Raw genomic sequence first — 17,136 nt, 5'->3', positions numbered from 1 at the left:
ATAAGTTTGGCAATATCTGTTCCGCAAAATCATTTGATACTTGTCAAAATTGCTTTGTGGTGTCTGAAGAATGAAGAGAGTGAAAGATAACCATCTATCTGGCATTTGTACATACCTATAACACAAGAGGCTACATATTCTTACGGATAGGACCACTCCAGTTCTGATTCCAGGCAACCCTCATGTTTTGTGGCTGTTAGATTAATATGAGCTTTATGTAATGATTCATGTTTACACCAGAAAAAGTGGTTTCCCCCAGTGCAGAAATTCCTCAGCTACTGATTGGGCTCAGAACTTCACATTTGATCAATGCCCTAAAACACAGGGGAAGATATAAGGAACACAGAGAAAAATATTGCTTTGAAAGGTTCCCTGGTATGATGGAATTCTTTGAGCTGTATCTGTTACTCCTATTTAAAGCGATCTGCAATAAAATCAAAATAAATGTCAAGTAAAATCAAATGTGGATAAACCTGTGGCCTTTCCATTGTTGTCTCTGAGCTCTGTTGGCTGATTCCAGGAGGAGGATTAAATACATAACAATTTTATCTTAGTGGGACCAGTATTGAACTTGGAATGATTTAAGTGCAATTGAAGGCTTTAGGGGACCCCGTTGGTAGGGAATGAGAATGTTTTATATACAGTTTATCAAATAGAAGGAAGGATGTTTTTGTACATAAAAAAAGCTTTTCTCGGGACTGCAGTGAGCTGCTTCTGTAAGCTGCTGAATGTCAATTATGGCTCCTGGCCATTTCACAAAATTTAATTCTCTGAAAAAGCATTAACTGAAAATCATGGACATTAAATGTAAACTGCTTTTGTCTTTCACTCTGATCTTTTTGTACTATGGTACAGCTCTGTTGGGCTGGGATTCTCCTATGCCATAACTGGGGACCCTTCCTCCAAAAACCAGTGTGGGAAAGTGGTATTTACTCTGATTGACTATTGCTCAGACCTAATTAATTTTTGCAGGTCCAGCGCCATCTTGCAAAACTCTTTGACAATATGGCCAAAATGAAATTCAAGATGGATTCTGACCAACATCCAAGCAAGCTGAGCTTAGGGATGTACAGCAAAGAGGAAGAGTATGTTACTTTCAGTGAGCCGTGTGACTGCAGTGGCCAGGTAAAGTGATGTCAGAAATCTATTTTGCTTCTGCAAATGAGAACGAGGACTGTATTTTCAAAAATCTCCACTGCATCAGAATGTTTCTTATGGACGGTGGTAAAAAGGAGATATAGATGCCAGCAGCAGACTCTGGTAACAGAATATCTGGCTGTGATATGCTCTGCTCTGTGATCACATGGTTAAATCAAAAATAAAAATCCCATCAGACTTAGGCTGCTTTCATGTGGGAATGATCCCCCATTTTGCTGTTATTATTCTATTGATGCAAATACTTTTGCAACTGTAATGGAGCCTCTGCACAGGGATTTTCTCCATACTTTCCCCTTGTGCCTACCATTCCCTCTCTACTGTGGTGGGATTTATGCTGTAGCGATATACTTATTATCAACAATAACAACAACAGTGAAAAGTCTAATGAGAGGGAGCTGGAAAGTTGAGTGTAAGGGAAAATGGGGAAGCAATGGTGATGCATGGTGACTCATCCACAGGAATCCAAAATCTGCTTTGAGAATATGATTTTCCTTGAAAAATAGTAACAAATTAGGATTTGGAAACTACACAACAAAATTGAGGAAAACCTAGAAGGTGAGTGACTGCATGATGATGTCATGTGTAAGTTTAAAAAAAAAAGCTTGGTGTGGAAGTCAACAAAGTATGCTCTTCCCTATACATAAGAAGTCTTTCCAGCAGCAGTTGACCTATGATAACAGTGGATTAGAACCAAGCTACACCATCAGCATCTCCATTTGATGCCTGCTTGTCAAACAGGTATTTCCATGACAGGTATGAAGACAGCTGCCATAATCATGTGTTTGCCTCATTTCTCCTGATTCCCTCTTCCTATCAGATAGTGACGGCAGTCAAAAGATTGGCAGTCTGGTAAATCTCAAATCAAGCTCAGTTTTCTTTGGCATCTGAAGACAGACACTTGGGCTACTGGAGACATCACTCCACCCACAGACTGGGATTCTAAACCTCTGTTTAATCCCAGTTTAGAATTCTGGTTTGTGTGTGGGTAGGAACAAATTTTGATTTGCACCGTTGCCTGCATTTGAACATCAAGATTGAAACTTAATTCAAGGCTGCCCAGAAACCTTCAATCACACTTGTCTGGGATGAGAGAAGGCCAGTGAATTATGAGGCAAGAGCATGGCACTAAGCTGTGTTTGTACTCATCATATACAAGCCTCTTGTCGCCATGATTTCTGAGTGTAATTGATGCATATTTTGCTGGATTGCACCTCTTTGCATTAAAGGTAGTCTGACGGTAGTGGATGGAATGTTTGAATATTCCCTCATGTAAAAAAAAAATCTTACCTGTGCATAGAAAAGTGGAGTGGAATGGAGAGTGCCCTCAAGTCACAGCTGACTTATAGCGACCCCTGGTGGGGTTTTCATGGCAAGAGACTAACAGAAGTGGTTTGTCATTGCCTGCCTCTGCAACTCTGGTCTTCGTTGGAGGTCTCTCATCCAATTATTAACCAAGGCCAACCCTTCTGAGATCTACTATGTAGGGGTGTGCGCTTTGGGTTCCCGATTCAGAAAAAAACCCAAATAGGGCCCAGTTTGTAAAGATTTGATATTTCTGAATCGGGGCCAGTATGACGGCTCCGATTTGGAAATACCGAATCAAAACTCGCCGAAGCGATTTGGATAACTTTGGGGTGCTTTGCAGCCTATTTAAAGGGCTCCCTCCCTCCCACACCACACCACTTACCTTGGACATCTTGGCGGTGTGGGTGGCAGAGGCTGTGGCTGCGGCCTTCTCTGTGGTGGAGGCACTGGCTGCGGCCTTCCCTGCTGCCCAGCTGGACGCTGCGGAGGCAGAAGCAGCACCGTGGGTGGTGGAGGCACCTGCTCCGGCCTTACCCACCACCCTGCTGGCTGCCTTGGCAGCAGAGGTGCTGGCTGCAGCCTTCCCCTTCGCTCAGCTGGCCACTGAGGAGGCAGAAACGTGGTGCGGGTGGTGGAGGTGCCAGTTCCGGCCTTCCCTGCCACCCTGCTGGCCACTGCAGTGGCGGAGATGCCTGCTTCGGCTTCCCTGCCACCCAGCTGACCACTGCGGAGGTGGAGGAACTGGTGCGGGCGGTGCAGGAGCCGACTCCTGCCTTCGGGACAGGTAAATGGGGTTGGGGTAAGGGGGGCTCAGTGGGGGTGGGTGGGGGGCTTGATGGCAGTTTCCCCCTTCACTTCAGTATGCTCTGAATAAGTGCGAAGCATACCGAAGCAATTCGGATATCCCAAATCTGAAGCAGCTTGCTGCTTTGGGTTTCGGGTTATTCTGAAGCAGGAAAACTGAATATTTCACCAGTGCACACCCCTACTGATAAGATCAGGCTCACTTGGGCTATCCGGGTCAGGAAAAAGCATGGCTTTTTTAAAGGTGGGTAGCCATATTGGTCTGCAGTATAACAGCAAGATTTGAGTCTAATAGCACTTTAAAGACATAAATTTTGCAGATTATAACCTTTTGGGAGTTTAAGTTCCCTTCAGCAAATCACTGACAAAAGGAGCTCTGATTCTCGAACACTTATATCCAAAAAATCTTGTTGGTCTTTAAAGTGCTACTGGACTCAAACTATGGCTTGCCTTTGTTTGCTTTAATGATTTTTGAGACATGCTTTTATTATGTATACTTTCAATCTGTTAGTTGCTTTGGTGGACCTTGATAAGGACAGAAAGGTAGGGTATAAATTTTGTAAATCATTAAAATGAATAGCAGAGAGAAAGCTGTGTTTGACATAGTGGTTTTGAATGTAATGTGCATTCACACATCTACACAATCCCTAAAGTCTGAATTGTTTCAGTCCATCAATAGATCTATCATGTGTTGCAGCCAGTCATGTAGATTGTCTCTTAATTGAGCTGCTTACTTTAGCTGTTCACTGCTAAGCTGGTTATTGGACAACCTTTCTTGCTGCTTATAGAGATAATCTCCATGTATATATTGTGGCATAAACGTTCCCATAGATGCATGAATCTGGCAGCTAACAACATGGTCGTCAGTTACATGTTTCCTATTCAGTTCACAGAACAAAATGAAAGCGGAGAGATAAGGGTGCAGGCAGTCCTATGTATACTTCTGAATAAACATGCATTGGACTGGGTTCTTAGCTCCACAACCACTTCTTAACAGCTCCTCTCCCCCAGAGCAATGTCTGGTTGCTGCCTGGATTGTTTTATTGGCTGTAGGCCAGCAGAAATTGTAGTTTCAGGGAGGCAGGAGGAACCAGCTCCAGGGACAGCACTTTAGATGGTAAATATCTGGATTCTTCTTCTTCTACAGGTGGAGAGCTGGCTGAACCGTGTGCTGGACCACATGAGGGCCACTGTGAGATATGAGATGACAGAGGCCGTAACGGCTTATGAGGAAAAAGCAAGGGAACACTGGCTTTTGGACTACCCTGCACAGGTACCTCCTGAAATTATGCCCCATTTCTTCTTCTGCTGATGATCTACTGTGTGAGGGAGAGGTGGTGGTGGTGGTGATAGTTAGCAGTAGTAGTGAGAGGAAATCCTGATTATCCTCTACTCCTAAGCAGCTGCCACTTCTTCTGTACTCAGTCAGTCTTCTGGTAAACAACCAGCAACCATCATTCTTAGAAGATAAGAGGCTGTTTTCGAGAAGGTGAAATTGTGTATTGTAGCTTCTTGTGGTTGTTATTGTCAGTCTCCTGCTTGATATTGGTCTGCAGTTCAGAAAGCAAGTACCACCCAGTGGATGTTTGTGAAGCAGAGTCCTTATTGTAGTGTCCCCTTTTGCTTGTATGTCAGGGTACTCCGTCAGGTTCCTGTTCTTAGGTTTACACAACAGAGATAGGTGTGTTCAAAATAACACCCATTTATTAGCAAGGAGATTACAGGGATGAGAACAACTGGTTTTAGGACAAGAGAGCTCATGCAGTCTACAATTCTAACAAACAGAACCAACCAAGGGGACTCCACACGGGGTGTGCAATCTGGAAACCAGGAAAAAAGCTGGATTTTTTCTGATATGGCTTTCCCAGTTCCCATTGAAGAACCATGGATCTGATCTGGGCACTCAGACTCTGCAGGGCCAGATTATTTGGCTGCAGCAGGGAGCCACAGGCAGAGAGTGAGAGGGTGGCAGCAGCATGAATGGAGCTGGGCTGAGCTCCATGCCACAGCAGGAGAGTGGCATGAGGCTGGCAGGGTGAGGAGAAGGCAGCAGGCATCGTGGATTCCCATCCCATTCTGTGGCCCCCCCTGAGCTCCAAAAGAGCACCTTCAAGCAGCCTCCCCCAGCTGCCTTTTAAACTTTGCATCTTGACTTTGCTCCCCCAACCCTGCTTCAGTGAAGGGATTCTCTGGTTTGATGATATACTTGCAATGTTGAACCAGACAATCCCAAGCAAGGGTAGGGGGGAGTCACCAATTTAAAAGGCTTGGAAATGTTTCCTCGGTAGGAAACAATGGAGAGCAGCAGAGAGCAGCAGGGGCCCATAGAATTGGACCCCAGGGTTTAATCCTCCTGAAATTTGGGGAGCTTTAGGGGACAGACAGGACTAGAGTCCCTTTACATTTCAAGGAGATTGCTTAAAAATCCCCCCCTCCTCGCCAGCCCCCTGGACACTTTTCCCCATACAGAACAATAGCTTGTTAAATCTGGGATTCTCTAACCTGGATCAGAAACTCTGGCCTGGATTTCAGGAATCCCAGATTTTTTTGAAAATGAAACTTGGATCCAGATCACCTAGATGTTTTTTTTGAGTGTGTGTGCCCATCCCTAGACTCCGCCCCATGAGATTAAACCAACACAAACACATAAACATTAGCTTTGGGAAGTCAACTGTCCCATTGTAATATGTGTAATAAATACACCTCACTCATTAAGTTTGTGGAAAATGAAGCTTCTCTTCTTTGAACAGGATATTAGTACCTGGGTTTCATGGTAAACCATTTTTGACCTTACTGTAGGGATAAGTCCTATGTGAGAGGTGTATCTTGGAGCTTTAGCATGGGGAGTAAAGAAATTCAAAGCCATATATTGGAAGAACAGAAAGCCAGCAGTAAGGTTTTAGCAGTTAAAATTTCACATTTTTTTCCTTTATAAATATTGCCTGCGTTTAATAGATCTTGACCCAGGTCAGTGTTGTGAGAATCAGTTTGCCAATGTTTAAATATTATCTGATGGTTTTATAGCTCAGAAAGTTTTTGTTTTTCTTTACTTTGTTAGAAGTTTTGGGGAATGCTTTTCTTTTTTAATATATAGTGAGCCTAGATTGTTTTTCCATTCTGGCAAGGTAACTTTGATTTAGATTTTGGAAATGGGACCAATTTGGGTGGGGTTTTCAGTTTTTATAGAAGTGTGGAAAATACTACGGCTTTCAGAAACATTTGAATAGCTCTATAGCATTGGCCTTCCTGCTTATTTTCACTTATAAATAACTAAACGCTCCTGATGATTTATTTCACAGCGCAGTATTTGTTAACCTCTCCTTTCTGTTCCTTGACATTTAAGTAGCAATAACTCTGCATCTTATGCTACTTACGCACATTTTTATGGCTTCTCATAGATTACCTGACATAGGTGACAATGGGGGATGTTGTTGGCATCAGCAATGTTTAAATCCCAGCTTTTATTTTACGCCTAGACTGCTTGATCTTTTGTGACCATAACCCTGTGGCAGGAGTGATCTGTGAGGATTCTTTTTCATTGGGATAATTCCAATTTATATCCCTACTTTCCTCATGGCTTTTTTTTAGTGGAGTGTTTGTCGTGCCTTAGGAACATTTGCCCATTGTATTGGCATAAAATGCGTATCATCGGCTACCCTGGCTTGAATAAGAAAAGTTCCTGAAATGTCCTCAAATTTATTTGGTAGCAACATTTTCATGCTATGGCAGAATACTAATGTATCAGAACACAAGTAAAACATTATTACAGAGGGCAAAATTCAGGTGATCTATTCATAGAAACATAGAGCTTGAAAGGGATCCCAAGGGTCTTCTAGTCCAACCACCTGCACAATGCAGAAAATTCACATCTCCCCCCCCCCACTCCCCCAGTGACTTTTGTTCTATGCCCAGAAGAAGGCAAAAACACCCCAGGATCCCTGGCCAATCTGGCCTGAAAGAAAATTCCTTTCTGACCCCAAAGTGGTGATTGGCATTTCCTTGGGCATATAAAAAAGGGCCATGAGAGGTTAGCATTGGCTCATCCCTTCCTGCCCTCCCTCTCACGATCTACATAAATTCACACCGAGTCACAGAATGGGCACTGCTGTCAGATGGCCATCTAACCTCTGTTTAAAAACCTCCAAAGAAGAAGAGCCCACCACCTCCCAAGGAGGCCTGTTTCACTCAGAGCAGAACCACAAGTGACAAAAGGCACAGATTGGACACTTGCCAGCTTCCCTCAAGTTTTGATGGGAAATGTAGGCAGCTTGGCGGAATGTTGGACAAGTGACAGTTGAAAAGTCCATTGGACAGCAGTTGGAGAGCCAAGCTGCAAGACCAGGATGCCTACATTTCCCATCAAAACTTGAGGGAAGCAGACAAGTGTCCAATCTGTGCCTTTTGTCACTTGTGGTTCTGCTCTGAGGAACCGCTCTGTCAGGAAGTTCTTCCTAACATTTAGCCAAAAATTCTTTTAATTTAATATTAACATGTTGGACCTAGTGTGACCCTCTGGGCAATAGAAAACAACTCCGTTCCATCCTCTTATGTGACAGCCCTTCAAATACTTGAAGATGACTATCATATCACCTCTCTGTCACCTCCTCTCCAGGCTACCAGCCCTTTCAACCTTTCAAACGTACCTGCCGTTTCAACCTTTCCTCATAGGACTTGGTCTCCTGACCCCTCACCATTTTTGTTGCCCTTCTTTGGACAACACTCCAGCTAGTCAACATCTTTCTTAAACTGTGGTGTCCAAAAGTGAACACAGTACCCCAAGTGAGGTCATGAGCATGAACTGGAGGGCATCCAGTCTTCCACTCAGACAGCTTTCCTCCAGATGCAAACTTTGTATTTGGCTGCAACATTTTTCGCATGAAGGTATTGCTTGGTCTCTTGCGGCTCAGAAAGCCATTAGTTATTGCTGACTTTTCAAAGAATGCTGAGATTTTAAAAAAACTTTTCCAAGGTGGCACTCACCAGCACCCAGATTTGGTGGACCACAGAGGTTGGGATTGCCTTTGCCAGGTTGGAGGAAGGCTATGAGAATGCCATGAAGGAGTACTACAAGAAGCAGGTGACCCAGCTGAATACCCTCATCACCATGCTCATTGGACATCTCTCAAAGGGTGACAGGCAGAAGATAATGACCATATGTACCATCGATGTACATGCTCGAGATGTGGTGGCCAAGATGATTGCTCAAAAGGTTTGTTGCATTAAATAAGCAAGAACATCTCTCCCCCCCGCCCCGAATGTTGCTTTCACAATAATTGCAGTCTCCTTTGAGAAGAGAGCTTGGACTCTGCCAGGGAAAATTGCAGTCCCCAATTATGGGATTGCTTTTAGGGGGAACCTCTTTTCTCTGTGCCTCTTTTCTTTTCTTTTCCTGGGTGATTTTTGTCTTCTGCTTTTGAAGGTGGACAATGCACAAGTATTTCTTTGGCTATCACAACTCCGGCACAGGTGGGCAGATGAGGAGAAACACTGTTATGCAAACATTTGTGATGCACAGTTCCTATATTCCTATGAATATCTTGGGAACACACCACGCCTGGTCATCACTCCTCTGACAGACAGGTAGGTGCCTGGAAGGCTTCATATGGGTATGTGTTTGAGGAGACAGAAGTCAGCACAGAAGGAACTTTATTTGTCTGGCTGTTACACAGTCTGCTCTTTTTTTGCAGGAATGTGGCCTTTCTGATGCAGAACTCACAAAGGTTTTATGGCATTATAGCTCAAGTAGGGAGGGGGTTCAATTCAGATCCATTTGCCCTCTGGCTTAAACACATTTTCTATTAAAGGCATGAATAAGAGACACTGCAGGAGGTTACAATGTGCTTAGGATTCTGTAGTGAAGCTGTCATACCAAAGGAGGTCACCATTAAGGCAGTCACCAATGGAACTTCTTCACAGCTGCTCATCTCTCTTTACAAAATTCCAAACCTCACCTTCCCCAGCACAGATCGTTGTGTAACTGACCTGGCTGTCGGGAGCTTCTTGTGTCCCTGAGAGATTGTAAATGGAGCAGCTTATTGCTCCAGCATCATCCTTCACTCATTTTTGTCTCAGCATCCCATGTTCAGCATGGAATCTTTGTATTATTTTTAGACCAGCGATTTTTAGGAGCCATTGGTGGGCTATCAAAGTCTTTCTGTAATGTAACCTGATCGTTGGGTTTTTACTTTCCTTCTGTTCCCCCTCTCTGTACATGGAAGATGCTACATCACTCTCACTCAGTCTCTGCACCTGACTATGAGTGGGGCTCCTGCAGGGCCAGCTGGAACTGGAAAGACTGAGACCACCAAGGATTTGGGCCGAGCTCTGGGTATCATGGTATATGTGTTCAACTGTTCGGAGCAAATGGACTACAAGGTAATGGCTCAGAAACACTTCAGAATGAATATGTGTCTGGACAGATCTAGGCAGGGAGAAATGGAGAGGACTTATCTAAGGGCTGTGTCACGTGTAACACATCTTCAGTTCTGTTTCCATGTAAGGAAAGGTGACTGTTCCTTTTAAGGTATAGCAGATTGTGATGGGAAGGGCTAGAAATCTAAACACACACAACTATAAATTTTTAAAAAAAATTATACACACAAACTTGCACTTTGCTTGGAAAATGTATTTCTGGTTAACTTTGATAAATGATCTGCTGGTGTCTTTCTCATTCATTGTTTTTTCCATCCCATTTTCTGGAAATTCTTCAGCACAAACTACCTTGAAATGAATGGGCTCTACCCACATGTATGAAAGTGGTCTGGAACAGCGTGGGCTACTGTTCATGATAATAGAATCATAGAAACATAGGGTTGGAAGGGACCTCTAGGGTCATCTAGTTGAACCCCTGCACAATGCAGGAAATTCACAAATACCCCCCCCCCCCCACACACACCCAGAGACCCTTATTCCATGCCACCACCTTCCCGAGGATACTTGTTCCACTGAGGGACTGCTCTAACTGTCAGGAAGTTCTTCCTAATGTTTAGCTGAAAACTCTTTTAATTTCATTTCAACCTGTTGGTTCTGGTCTGACCTTCTGGGGTAGCGGAAAACAACCCCGCGCCATACTCTATGTGACAGCCATTCAAGTACTTGAAGATGGTTATCATATCACTTCTCAGTCATCTCCTCTCCTCCTGATAATTGATAGTTCTCCTCAGATCCAATTGGTTGTCCATGCTCCCTTTTCCTTCCTTGCTCAAATATTCATTAATTACTCTTCTGAAAGAAAAGTGACTTTTGACCTTATCAAGTTCACTTTTTTGCTTTTAAGAAAGTAGCTCCCAAACTTCTGAAAAGTTTTCAAGATCCACAAATTGAATTACAACTTTGTGAGGGAGTTATTTTAAGCATCTGGGCCAGGAGATGAAACTGGGTTAGTTTCGTTTGCAACACTGGGGTTAACGCACACTGCTGGAAACCAAGTATCCCTGAATGAGTCACTGGTGAGATGATCCCATTGTTGGGGAATCAGTGCTACTGATTCTGCAGTCTAGATGGTTCTTCGTCTCATCTCATTTGATGTAAAAGACCAAGTGCAGTGTTCTTCCTTCATCTGTTTTGGCTCACAGCTGATCCAGGAAGCCAAACTGTCCGTAGACCAGCATCAATAATCTGTAAACAAGAACATTGTGCATATATAATGAAAATGAACATAGTAAATTGGTTTGTTGTTGCTATCATTTTCATTCTGCCTTTGGTCCCTTTGCTCTGTAACTATTGCCTGCAATGCTTCCCAGATCGCTTATGAGACTGGAAATGAATGATGCATGTTTTTACTGAAACACATTTTGAGGGTAATTTCACTATCATTTCTTTCCATTGCAGTCTTGTGGGAACATTTACAAAGGTCTTTCTCAAACTGGTGCTTGGGGCTGTTTTGATGAGTTTAACAGGATCTCTGTTGAGGTTCTGTCAGTGGTGGCTGTTCAGGTAAGTAACCAAGTGCTGTTATGTATTTTCATTCATAAGAATAAGGGATGTGCTCCAGTCTGCTCTGCCAAGTACCATGAGATACTAGGAGAAGAGGGTTACTTGGGGTGCTGGCTTTGAAGCTGATTATGATTATGTAATTTGAAAACCAGCCTCATTGAGAACATAAATATCTTTTAAACTGCAGTGTGTTCTAGTGATTGATATATTGGGGAGGGGGAAAAGATTCTTTATAGCGACTTTGTTTAGTTCTGTATACAGAGCTGTTATAATCTATGGTACATTTGTACAATTAATATCTAGGGTTCAAAGAACTATTATATTGGTGAGAACTGACACTCATAGCCTAAGTGCATTGAACATGCGAAGTCATTCCATTCCATCAACGAAGGATTTCTTTTTTTTAATATGCTCATGTAGAAGCTTTTGGCTGAGCTGTTGGTAACATTCATTGTATTTAAAGTGCATGACTATTTACTAACTCTGCCTTGCTTTTTGTTGTAATTATTGGTGCAAAGATAGTTTTTGTTCAGTTTTTTTTAAGGACGTTATTAAAGTGAATCTATAATCTGTGGAATCTAGAGACCAGTTTAGCCCGTAAGCTTGGGACCATGCTCTGGGAATACTCAGCAGAAATACAGACCATATAGCGAGTCCTCTCCTTTTTAGATGTCTTCACATGTGATACCAGGTTAAAGCAGTGTTTTGGCCAATTCACACAATAATTCTCATCATGGGAAAGCCATCATACATTGACTTTTTGAGTGTGGTAGGGCTGTTCTAACTTCCATTTCCTAACTCACCTCACATTTCTGAGATTTCTTAGGATGAATGCATGTGCCCCCTGGTCACCAAACAGCGGCTCGCCAGACTATTTTACTTAGCACACAGGACTGGTTCGGCACCCAAGTCCCTGAGACACTGGTAGCATCACTGGGGCTCTCTTTGCTCCCAGTGTGTCTGGCCAAATTACAGTATTTTCTCTCCCCTCCCATTTTTGTTTGTCAGCACACCATCATCTTCACATGTAGATGTTGCAATTTTTGTGGGCACCCAGACAAAAAAGTGTTGCCTGCTGCATTTTAGGAGAAGACAGACCTGATTCAAGACACTTTGCTTCAGCAAGCAGGTCTGCCACCTTCCCAGCCTGTGTGTGGCTGAGAGAAAGATGATCTGTCAGCACTGCTGGAGCTTACCTTCTTTCCAGAGGAAGTGGTGGTGTGGGTCGAGGAAGTGATGGATGGTCTTCAGCCCATCTTGTACTGCCAGAGGGAAAGTGAGCCTGCTGGATCTCCCTGCGTGGTATAGGTTAGGCAATCAATGAGCATCCATCATCTTCCCTAGCTTGTGCTGCCTGCATCTGGGAGTTCACCATCCCAAGAAGTAGAGAAGAGCATTGGAAGGTGATGGGATGTTTCCTCCCATCCAACGCACACAGCTGTTGTCCAGAACTCAGAAGGAAGGCAAATTTGGCACCACTAGAGTTCACCATCTTCCAGGTGCTGTGAGAAGCGACTCAGCGTACCTTGGACATTAGGGGGCACTATATGTGTGTCTGTGTGTATGCGTCACTTTCCTGATAAGCAAGTTCCTTCTCTTTTTCTAAGGTGGGAGCACCTCCTGACTCCTCCTCTCTCCCTGTCTCTATTGAGGCAGATTTTGTCTCATGGCATTCCAAGGAGGAGGAGGCACCTTTTTCAGAGCTCCAGAGGACCTGATCCACATACCCACATCCAAGCATGGTGCCAGGACAGCTAGCCATGCCAAATTTGGACAGTTTACTTTTAGACTAGGACTCTTTCTCTCTTCTACAATAAATTGCTGTGAATGGAATCTACCTCACTAAATGTAAATTCTATCTTTTCTACAATTTAATTGCCTGAAGATTAATTACTGCACATTGGGGAACATGCTTCTGACGGGATAACTCTTCTTCCTAATGAAATAAAACTATTTTTAATGCCTGGAAGACGTACAGTGGCAGGGCAGGTTAGGGCCATGAAGGCAGGCATAGCCATGCTTGTTACTAGGGCTTCGGTTTCAGATTTAGGTTTTTTACTGGAATTGCCAATTTGGAAAGATTCGGGGTTCCCAAATCGGCCCCAGCATTGCTGAGCCAATTTGGGAATCCCGAAGCAAAGCTTCCCGAAGCGATATGTATTCGCGAAGAGGGGGATTCTCCTCTCATCTGCTGAAAAAAGCGGATGAGAGGAGAAAGCAGCTGGCATTTGAAAGCAACACTTCTCTTGCCATTTGCAAATGGCAAGAAAGGTGCTGCTTTGAGCTTCAGTGTGCCCTGTAAAGATTCACGAATGTTTACAGAGCATATTGAAGCATTTAAACACCCAAAGCAGGAAACCCAAATATTTTTTGGGTGCACCCCCTTACTTGTTACTCCTCCTGCGTGACCACTATTCTCAAATTCAGTGTCCCAAGCATCCACTTGGCTTTCTTGTGCAGAGAATGAGCCTTGGAAGACTTGAGTTACAATCCCAGCATATGTTGTAGGTAAGATCTGTTAAGGTATTCACAAAATCTCTCTCTGTTCATTGACCATGTAATCATCATTTAAACTGGTGGTGTGCTGGTTAGCTTTTATTAGTGCTGGGGATGTGTACCAAAACCAGACAATGGCAATGGCACAGGTGCAATCCTTATATAGAAAATCTGTTCCCTGGACATGATGACTCTTGTGTGAATCTGTCTAGTGATAATTGGAGAGTGATGAGCTTGGTAATATGCACTCACCAGGAAAGAGCATAAAAGGGGTAGGATCTGATTAAAGGGAATGGGGATGTTCAGACAAGGAGTCCCTGGTTGACTCAACCTTTCATGAGTGTTTCTCTATTAATTAGACTACTGAAATAGAATAAGCAATGCCACAGTAAGTCATCTCGGTGTTTCGAATACCATTTATAATGTAAATATGGAAATTTCTAACTGACTGTCTCTCTTGTGAAGTGTGAATGTCTTGGAAACATCTTGAAATTGCAGTTAATTGGTTGTGTTTGGAGATGGTCTGTTAGTACTCAGATTAAGTCAGTGAAATAGTGGTAATGATCCTTTTTTGCTCTTGAAACATCAGGAAAAAACGTTAATGACAGTAAGCATTCCAGATATAATAGCCACATGATAAATCAGTAGTCCAGAGGTATGAGCCACACAGCAGGACAAAGCAGGCAAACATAGTTAACAAGTAAAGGGAACTATGTTAGTATATGCAATGCAGTTACTATTAAACATTCAAGACAGCAGCTCTCAAAACCTCTCTTAAATTTCAGGTCAATTAAAATGGTATCTTAGATAACTAGTGTATGTGGATATAACATTGCTGGCCCAAAGCAGTGGGTGTTTTGTTTAATAGGCTTTATGCTGTAAGTATGTGCCTCTGATGTTGAATATGCAGAGTTATCACACAGTGGGATAGGCACGTGCTTGCAAGAAACATTTGAATTTGTTTTTTCCTGCTGCCCAACGGTAGCCTTACAATGCAATCCTATGGAGAGTTACTCCAGTCTAAGGCCATTGACTTCAATGGGCTTAGATTGGAGTAACTCTCCATAGGATTGCGCTGTTGGTTTGGGATGCGGCTTGGTGAACTTCTTCATTCCTGCTTTTAGGAATGCATGCTGAGTTTTGTTGTTGTGTTTTCTAGTGATGTGTGAGAACAGCAATCAAGTTCTGACAGTAATGCTCAAGGCTCTCTGGTCTGGTTTTTGCATTGAAGCAGTCACATGAGTGGTTGCTGAAATTGCAGTTAGGCAGAGGCATTGAAGCACATTAAGCTGTTTGTGTGAAGTGGCTCCCCACATGGTTAATATGTGAAGCAACTCCAAAACGTGACTGTAATTGTACCAGTACAGCCCCTCTCTTTTGCAATTTGTGTTCGCTTTAATACATCCCCTCACACTCAGGGATTGTCAGTGCTGAGCCAATTCTTATTTTAACTAGCTTCAGATAAGCAGAATACATACTGAAAACATATTAACCATCTTAGGAAAAGGAAACTGGGTTACTTATGCAGTTGTGAATTTTGTTATATATTCTATGAGCTGTGAATCTTTAAAAAATTAAAAGGACAGTGTATAAGGATGAGATGCTCAAAACTTTACATACTAGGGTAGGAAGAAGAATCTAATTGGGACTTGTGATACTTAATTTATTTGTAATGAATCTGTAGTCAGGGATGAGTAGAGTGAGAGCTAAATGTTCCGATGACACCAAATTGTTGAGGATGGTGAAAAGTCAAGCAGAGCAAGAGAGCAAAAGGATCTCAAATTGGGTGAAAGGCAATCAAATGGCAAACTAGTTCCAGTATAAGCAAGTGTAACATGATGCACACTGGAGCAAAGATTCCTAACCATATATATGGTGATGGATTCTGAATAGGCTGCAAATAACCAGGAAAAAAAATCTTGGGATAATGGTAGATAGCTTTGTGAAAAAATCAACTCAAGATATGATGATAGCTCCAGATGGGTAGCCATGTTAGTCTGTCTGTAGCAGTAGAAAAGAGCAAGAGTCCAATAGTCCCTATAAGACAAACAAAATTTGTGGTAGGGTATGAGCTTTTGTGAGTCACAGCTCACTTCTTCAGAAAACTCATGAAAGCTTCCATGAATTTTGTTAATCTTATAGGTGCTACTGCACTCTTGCTCTTTTCTACTGCTCAAGATATGATGGTGATGGGGGAAAAAATCAAATTGAATGTTACACATTATCAAGAAAGGGCCTGAAGATAAAACAGCTACTTTTGTGGTGCTCTTATATGAATCTGTTATGTGGTTGCATTTGGAATATTGTGTATGGTGTGGTCACTTGTCTCAAAAGGAAGCCAAAGAGGTGAAAAAAGTCAGAAAAGGGCAAGCAAAATTGATTAAGAGACTAGAGTAGCTTCCCAACAATAAAAGTACTTGAGGCTGTTTAGCTTAGGGAAAAGATGACTGTGAGGAGAAGTGCCCTCCACTCTAGAATTCACCTGAATAATTCAAGTCGCTGGGACTGCATTCAGCCTGTGAGCTGGGACCCGACTGGGAGCTCCTAGCTGATCAAGAAGAAAAGTGCTATGGGATGAGTCATTGAGCTCCAAGCTCAGAACACTTCAGTGTTTAGATATGCAAATAGCTCCGGCTGGAGTAAGACAAAAGGTTTACGATTTAACATCTTTAATATAATGTTAACCTGAAGGGACAGAGACTGAGAAAACCAAAAAGCTAGATAGGATTTCTTACTCTTTGGTCAAAAAGATTGTGAATTACCCAGGGGGGGGGGCTATACTCCCAAAAGGAGATTAGACATTTTCAAGACATGAGAAAGAAGTTGTCTTCTGTTGGAGTCTTGCCGGGAAATCCTCAGACCATGAAGGGCTAACTTTTATATTGGGACTCTATCCCACTGTCGTGCTCTGGCATGGTGCTCGGGGTGCAGGCTGGGGCCGGGCAAGGCTGCTCACCTAGGCGAGTGCTAGCTATTCCAATGTCTGTTCAGGCAAAGTCCAAAGTCAACTGTCCAGGTCAAATCCAGTCAAGGCAGTCCAAACAAAGGGTCAGGTGCAGGGTCCAAAGCAAGCTGAGGCTGAGGTCCGGGAATCTGTCCAAGGGGGGAACAAGGTTCAAAGGAGGTGGGAAGGCTTCCAGGCGCGAGGCTTCAGTTGCAGAGTGGATGATGACTGAAGTTGTTTCCACGCTGCTCTGAGTTCAGCGTCTGTTCTTATACTCTGCCTTGTTTAAGAGGCGGATGAGCCAGGTGTTTCCTTGTCCATTGATTGCCCTGCCTCGTCATCCTGAATCAGCTCCAGATGCCTCTGTGCTTGTAGTCGGGCACTGCGGCGCCATTGCCAAACCACCTACCGCGGCCGGCCCTTCCTCCGGGCTGCTGGCTCTGACAGCTTCCCCTGACTAGCAGCCAGGGCTGTTTGTGCTTTGCTCACTCCCT

At 43.3% G+C, this 17,136-nt stretch overlaps 1 protein-coding gene across 1 annotated transcript in view; it reads left to right on the top strand.

The window, feature by feature from the left end:
- The window catches only part of LOC129327569 (dynein axonemal heavy chain 9-like), a 274,625-nt gene that overhangs the window by 60,393 nt on the left and 197,096 nt on the right, over positions 1–17,136 (top strand). The window contains exons 23-28 of the mRNA XM_054976322.1: positions 973–1,125; positions 4,415–4,540; positions 8,237–8,476; positions 8,687–8,847; positions 9,486–9,642; positions 11,098–11,202. Coding sequence (XP_054832297.1) covers positions 973–1,125; positions 4,415–4,540; positions 8,237–8,476; positions 8,687–8,847; positions 9,486–9,642; positions 11,098–11,202 — 942 coding nt within the window. The remainder of the gene's footprint in view (positions 1–972; positions 1,126–4,414; positions 4,541–8,236; positions 8,477–8,686; positions 8,848–9,485; positions 9,643–11,097; positions 11,203–17,136) is intronic.

The sequence above is a fragment of the Eublepharis macularius genome, chromosome 4, assembly GCF_028583425.1.
Source record: "Eublepharis macularius isolate TG4126 chromosome 4, MPM_Emac_v1.0, whole genome shotgun sequence".
In the NCBI taxonomy this organism is placed as follows: Eukaryota; Metazoa; Chordata; class Lepidosauria; order Squamata; family Eublepharidae; genus Eublepharis; species Eublepharis macularius.
This window is presented reverse-complemented; position numbering and strand designations above follow the sequence as displayed.